General features: G+C 35.3%; 1 protein-coding gene across 1 annotated transcript; it reads left to right on the forward strand.

Moving 5' to 3' along the window:
* The first annotated feature begins 309 nt into the window (after window positions 1–309).
* Window positions 310–4887, forward strand: LOC138310736 (BTB and MATH domain-containing protein 38-like). The gene is made up of 2 exons (XM_069252075.1): window positions 310–1279; window positions 3163–4887. The coding sequence occupies exons 1-2, from the start codon at window positions 658–660 to the stop codon at window positions 3609–3611; spliced, it is 1071 nt and encodes a 356-aa protein (XP_069108176.1). The 5' UTR covers window positions 310–657; the 3' UTR covers window positions 3612–4887.
* Window positions 4888–6866: the final 1979 nt, after the last annotated feature.

Genomic DNA, 6866 nt, shown 5'->3' on the forward strand with positions numbered 1-6866 from the left:
GCAGTATTTTTTGACGGGAACTACCGTCTGGCTCTAATAATAACAAAGTGCAGCATTTTTAAATTAATGGATATACACATACAATAAACGAGTTTGTACATCTGTTTCATATGTATTAATGTTTTAATTGAAGCCATAACTGTTTTAATGTATAATTTAGCTTCTGAAATGAAGTAATAGAAAAAGAGAAAAAAAAAACATTTTTTTTCTTTTTTTTTCATTTAAATACCCAGACAGCGGTGTTTATTGTGAACCTCATAATGCTATGTAATATTATATGTGTCCGGACGACAGGTGTATTCACGCAAAGTAAACAAATCAGATATGTACCGAGAAGAGAGCATTTTGTGTGACAAAAAAGAAATTCATTATGCTTGGTTCGGTCATGTTTTACATAACCGAGGAATTTAATGTGTATAACCAAACAACAAAACCTCTGAGTTCTATCCCACCTAAGAACAATAGAATTAAAAACCTTTTGTCTTTGGAAGGTATGTTGTTACCATTTATACCAGTATAGCTCCGTCTGGCGAGCCTAACACACACTGGAACTCGTATCTAATTTCAATTCCGCTTGATATAAGAACGCCAACAACACCTGTTCACAGCGGAGTGAATAGTATCTGTTATCAGAGAGTCTAGATTTTGGAGACAATAATGGACGAACCGTTACAGATGAATGACCTTGTGTTTCGTTCGGCTTCTCCCTCAAGTGCCAGTACGGGCATTAGTGACTTTAGTCTGGACATCAAGTTATTGGCTGACAGCGGATGCCAAGCTGGTAGAAGTTTTGTTGACGAAAACAGCGGGGAGAAAGTAGAGTTGCACGCTCCATTAGCTTCATCTGAAGAGGTATTAATAATATCACCTGTAATGTCCCGTAATTCGAGCCGACCGGGGTCGCCACATGTGGAATCAGTGGTAAAAAAAGACGGAACTCCCGAAAAACTCTCCCGGACAGATAAAGACGGACGAAACGGAAAGGAGAAAGAAATGGACACAGTAAATAAAGATAGGGGGACTGAGAAAGATATTGAATCAATTGCAACCAGTTTTCTGCAAGCAAACGACACTTCGGACCTCCGTCTTGTATGTGGTGGCAAGCCGCTTTATGTGTCCCGAATCGTCTTGTCCATCATTTCGCCCGTGTTGAAGCAAACGTTCGATACTCGGTCACGTGAACAGAGTGTAATTGAAATCCCGTTACCAGGGAAATCCTTTGAGGACATCTTGGAATTTCTTTGCTGTGTCTATCCGGACAAATTGAAACCTGTATCCGGTAAGTGAGGTCATGATATTTTTTTTGCAAGAAATATTTGGTTTAGGGCCTGCGAAATATTAGTTTTCTTCTTTATATCTTAATGTATATTGAACAAGTATATAGTTATATATCTAAATGTTAATAGAAAAAAGTATGCAGTTATGTGTTACATCTTTCCCGTATTGGAACATTTTATTCAATATATTCAAAAGTAATTTTGAAATATCAGCAAACGTATTTAAGCATCCGAAAAAATAAAATTTTCACGTTGTATACTGATAAATACAGTTGTCGGTCAACTGTACATATTAATATTATCATAGTTATACATTGTAAGTATCGAGTGATTGAATTTACAAAATACTCATAAAACATCATCGCGTATTTTCCTAAACAAATATAGGTAAGTAATTTATTTGTACATACAAGCGATAAGATTAAAATACCGACCTATAAAATGTATAACAAGAACCATATGTGAATACACATGTAGTATATACAACCGATTATTTCTGCTGAAGCAAAATGACAATTACAAAAGGTCTACATGGTATACACATCGAAGTATATGTGATAACGCTACAAGACATATTAGAATAAGTTGATAATAGCTATTGATACATGTAGTGGGAGAACCCTAACAAACAAACTCAATACACGGGAACATCTAAACAGGGTATTTAAATAACAAATCACGTGTTCGGTCATGCATGTAATTGCATCGGCGATGTGTAAATACGATGAATAGTTAGCTTTACAAGACACAACAGCAAAAAGCATGAAAGCTTAAAAAATAGATGAATATAATACAATTGCAAACCTATTTTACTTATTCCTAATATTTTTTAAAATTGAATTTCACTAAATAACGTAATTGCCATGTGATTTCAATTACCCTCGTGCGTATATAGCTAGAATAACACGTATCCAAATGTTGTTTTTTTTTTTACATCTAAAGAGATCCAAACAATATACATTTTTTTATATAGTACTTGTATTATCCCTCCTATCTACCTGTTGGTAAATACGGTTTAATCCCAAGCTATCTGTATAATTGGCTGGGAACATCTGTGTATTTGACAGATCTTCTTGATATCGTGGCTAACAAAGATAATCAAAAAAGATAAAATGGTAATAAACCATTGTTTTCCAGATCCGGTTAATATTTTTTGACATATACAAATGGTTAAAAAGTATCTGTTTAAATAAATCATTCTAATTTACAAAAACATGATAAACAACAGTCACGCGTTAACTTTAACTGTACATTTATACCGTGGTGATCATTTTCTCGTCTTAATTCACGGAAACTTACCACGATACAATATGTAGTGATATCTTTCCGCCATAAACTGTTGTGCTTGAATAGAGAGCCAATAGTCTATTGTTTAGTACTTTAATTACTTTTGAAACATTAACTAAATTGTGCAATGCTATTCAAAAGAAAGTGCGCTATGAAAAGTAGCCCGAAGTTGAAAGTCAATCGGAATCAAGAAATCTTAGAGTTGACCAACCAGAGGCGCCGTAGGTGTTTACACTGGATTGTGTAAACATAAACGATAACCAACTGCCATGGAATTTATCCCATGGGTTCTGCATGAGTTATGAGATAAATATGAGTTCATCTCTTAATTTTTAGTGAATATGCAATTGAATTATTTTCATTTCTGCGTGACTGGTGCTTATTGCTTATTTGTATAGGTATGTGTTTAAACCAATGTTCCTAAACATGATTAACATTAATCATTCTAATCTGATAAGCATAACAAATATTAATAGGAGAATAATACTGATGACATAAGCTTAAATAGTTTGTAGTATGATATTTGGTTGGTTGGTACCAAACTTTTCAAACCAAATTATCTTATTTTGTATAATTAGTTTTATGATATCATTTTCAGAAAACAACTTGATGATTCTTCTGGACCTTGCAATTGAATATAAAGTGAACAGTCTGAAACTGCGGTGTGAGCAATATCTTCTTGATGAGTTAAACCGAAACCGGAAGTGCATTTCCCCAGATAAGTTGGTCAAGACGATTCAACTGGCAGATCAGTACGGTCTAGAAAGTGTACAGAAACAGTGTTTTGAAATAGCTACTCGGACATCCTCTGATTTGTTGGAAAATGTGCAAGGATTCTGGGATCTGTCCCATGTTCATACTGCAACGATATTCCTGCAGAGATTAAAATTATTCGAATTGGCCTCTAAAAAAGTAAGCAAGCGCCTGACCGAAGTCGAGGCTCATTGTAGTTTGTATCATAAAAACGATCGTTGGGGTGATAGTTTATGTAATAAGTGTTTGGCGAGTGTCGGAAAAGTAGCCGCTGTAGAAATAACAAAGTTGTAATAATAAAGCTGCGTTTTGATTATTATATTAACACAAAGGAACGCAAAATTGAACGACTACCAAACATAAGTATCAAGCTGCATGTTCGCCACTGTGAGAAAGGCTCTGGGTTCTGTCCCCTGGCCGAGACACACCAAAGTCTATAAAAGTGGTAGTTTCTGCTCCTGCTTAGCGCTCAGTACACAGGGAGTGGGACGACTGGTTCGCCCGTTGTCAGTATAATGTGACCGGGTGGGGTGTGTTGCTTGGTGTCTTCGGCGGCATGCTTCAGTGATATAGCACTATCAAAAGGGCAACAGTTCCACTATACAAGAAGACACAACACGAACATACCGCAGTCTCCCAGTACACTCACCTCGCACAACATACACGCAACACACCGCATACATGGGAGGCCGTCCTTACATGACCATAGCTGTTAATAGGACGTTAATAAATCAAACAAACAAAAAGCATATTTAAATACATTAAAATGGCAAAGGCGTTTGATTTTGCATTCTTATGTCTTGTTATGTTTACGGAAACCGAGGAATTGTATAACACTGTTTTTAATCATGTAATCACTTATTTATCTAATTTTGTCACACAATTGTTTCCTTACACATTATTTTGAAACATTGACAATTATAATATACCTTTGTTTGAGTCAATATCGAGGTTAACTTTCCTAGCAGAATAAAGCATTGCGAGGTTGTATTCTAAGGACATTACACAAGACTAATAAAATTCCAGGAGGAATAACACCATATCAACCGAATCATTGGTCCTATGTTATACCCCCTCCACGACGAAGTTAGGGGTATACTGGAATTCGTTTGTCCGTGGTCTGTCTGTACACATAACTTTGTCCGGCGTACTCCTCCTAAACTGCTTGACACAATTTGATAAAATTTAGATCACAGAACCCTGATATAAAAAAGGTAGTTTAGTCAACTGTATTAGGTTCTGCAATTTCCCATATTAATGAAGTTATATGTTTGTATGTTACGTCATTATATTACTTTTATTTCTGAAAAAAGAACCATCGAGTTAATATGATCCATCCCGATCTCTATATGACCAGATAGTATTAAATGAGAGCAGGCGAAAATAAGTTAATATACAAAATTAACATTTTAGTTAGTGCTAGCATTAAGCATTTCAACTACTGAAACTAACACATTTGTTAAATACGTACATGCTTATTGAGACCATGTGTGTATGAAAATGGACAATGCAAAACTGAATAATAAAGCATTTAATACGTGTATTGATCCTAGTGATGCGTTTGTGTTTTGCAATATCATAACCATAATCTATCTTTATTTTATTTCATATTTCTACTTAAAATAACGGTAAGGTGTTACTGCCGTTTCAATTTGCTCGCGACTGTAAGGTACATACATGTAGGATATGTTCCCTAGCCGAGAAACACCAAAGTCTACGAAAGCGGTAGTTATGTCTCCTGCTTAGTGCTCAGCATACTGGATGAAGGACGACTGGTTCGCCCGTTGTCAGTATTAAAAAGACTGGATCGGGTGTGTTGATTGCTGTTTTAGGCGGCTTACTTCCGTGATGTAGCACTATAACAGAACAACAGTTCCACTATACAAGAAGACTTAACACCAATCTGATTAAAATACAGATCCTTAATATCACTACGTCTTATAAGAGGATCTGAGAAAATCCCATTAGGGTTCATGGCCAGGTGACCTTTGGGAATGGCCAATCAAATTGCTGCCTGCAAAATTGTGACAGTGATTTTTTCAGGGGACGAAATGAAATATAGTCGTGTACCAAAAGTCTTCGTAATTTTTATTTTTTTCCTATATATTCTATGTATTTTTACATGTTTTCTTAGATTTTTCCTGATCTCATCTAGGCGAAAATTTTAATCAAATTTGGCATACTTGTAGAAAATTATCTACACTTTCAGCTTATCATATTTACATTTTCCTTTGTGCATTTTTTGAGAAAAACGTATTTCATTACCACGCAATACTTTTTCGTTGCCATTTTGGTAAAACCAAAGGAAATGATGTCATAAGTGTAAGTAGTGCACAAAAAAGATAAAAAAAATATCGGAAAATTATACAAATATTATGAGCTGAAAGTGTAGATAATTCTTTACAAGTATGCCAAAATTGAGCTGAATCCGACAATAGACGAGATAATGAAAAATCAAAGAAAAAAATGTAAAAATACAGTAAATTTTATTGACGCTATAACATCAGGAGGCTTTATTGCATGGGTAGCGAAGCAATACAGCCTCGGACGACACGAGTGTTTTGCCCGAGCGCAGCCAGTATTACACCCGTAGGTAGACAAATAAAATTTATAAAATGACTGTATTATATGGGAAAACACGGAGCCCATATGATGGAAACTGATATATTTTTACTTTGATGGTTTGGGGTATTGAGAATGAAGTCGTGACATGCTAATGGAGATTTGTTAGTTTAACAGAACCGTCTGTTTGACCCCGTGTGTACATTCACACATCGTCAATTATTGATATAATCTATATCACTAGCTTCATACAAAGTAAACGTGACGTTTATCAGGCTATAACCATTATCTAAGACGACACAGTTGTTGACATGGATAGCCACTTCGGAACAATAACGCAGCATCGATATTGACATGGATCGTCGACCTTTGGTGTCAGGTCATTTGTTTCATGAAGGTCATACTGTACGTTGTGTACCATACGTAAATATTGTCGAACCTACCCTATCATGAAGTATCAATTATCTTCATATCCTGATATCCGATGGCTTTAAGTATTGTTAATTTGAAGTGATTCACGGCTTCTGTGTGACAAATCTTATCAAGCGTATAACAATAAATCAGTTGTCAAGGTAATTCTAATACAAAGGCAAAATCTATCTGAGAACGAAGCAGTTAATCCATTCTTTTGTTTGTTGGGGTTTTAACTGATACCAAATGCATTTTCAGGTAAATAAATACCAAATTTCTAACGAAGAAAGAGTTATCTCCCATGACCCGGCGATTGAATTCTCGTCGATGTTATGTGTTTTGTTCTTCTTGCTTATTGTGTACATTCACTTAATGTACTGCTAGAAACCATTTTGATTTTAGAATCATAGCCTTGCTGAATTACTGACATTGAGTTTATAACAAGAAAAACAACATTTAACATAGAATACTTCCACTTTCACTTCATGAGAAAATACGCGACTGCGGTTACATAATATATATCGCAACGTCATTCTCCGTTACCAAGTTGAAGATTCAGAAGAAAATGGTCACGTC

Source organism: Argopecten irradians, chromosome 16, assembly GCF_041381155.1.
Source record: "Argopecten irradians isolate NY chromosome 16, Ai_NY, whole genome shotgun sequence".
In the NCBI taxonomy this organism is placed as follows: domain Eukaryota; kingdom Metazoa; phylum Mollusca; class Bivalvia; order Pectinida; family Pectinidae; genus Argopecten; species Argopecten irradians.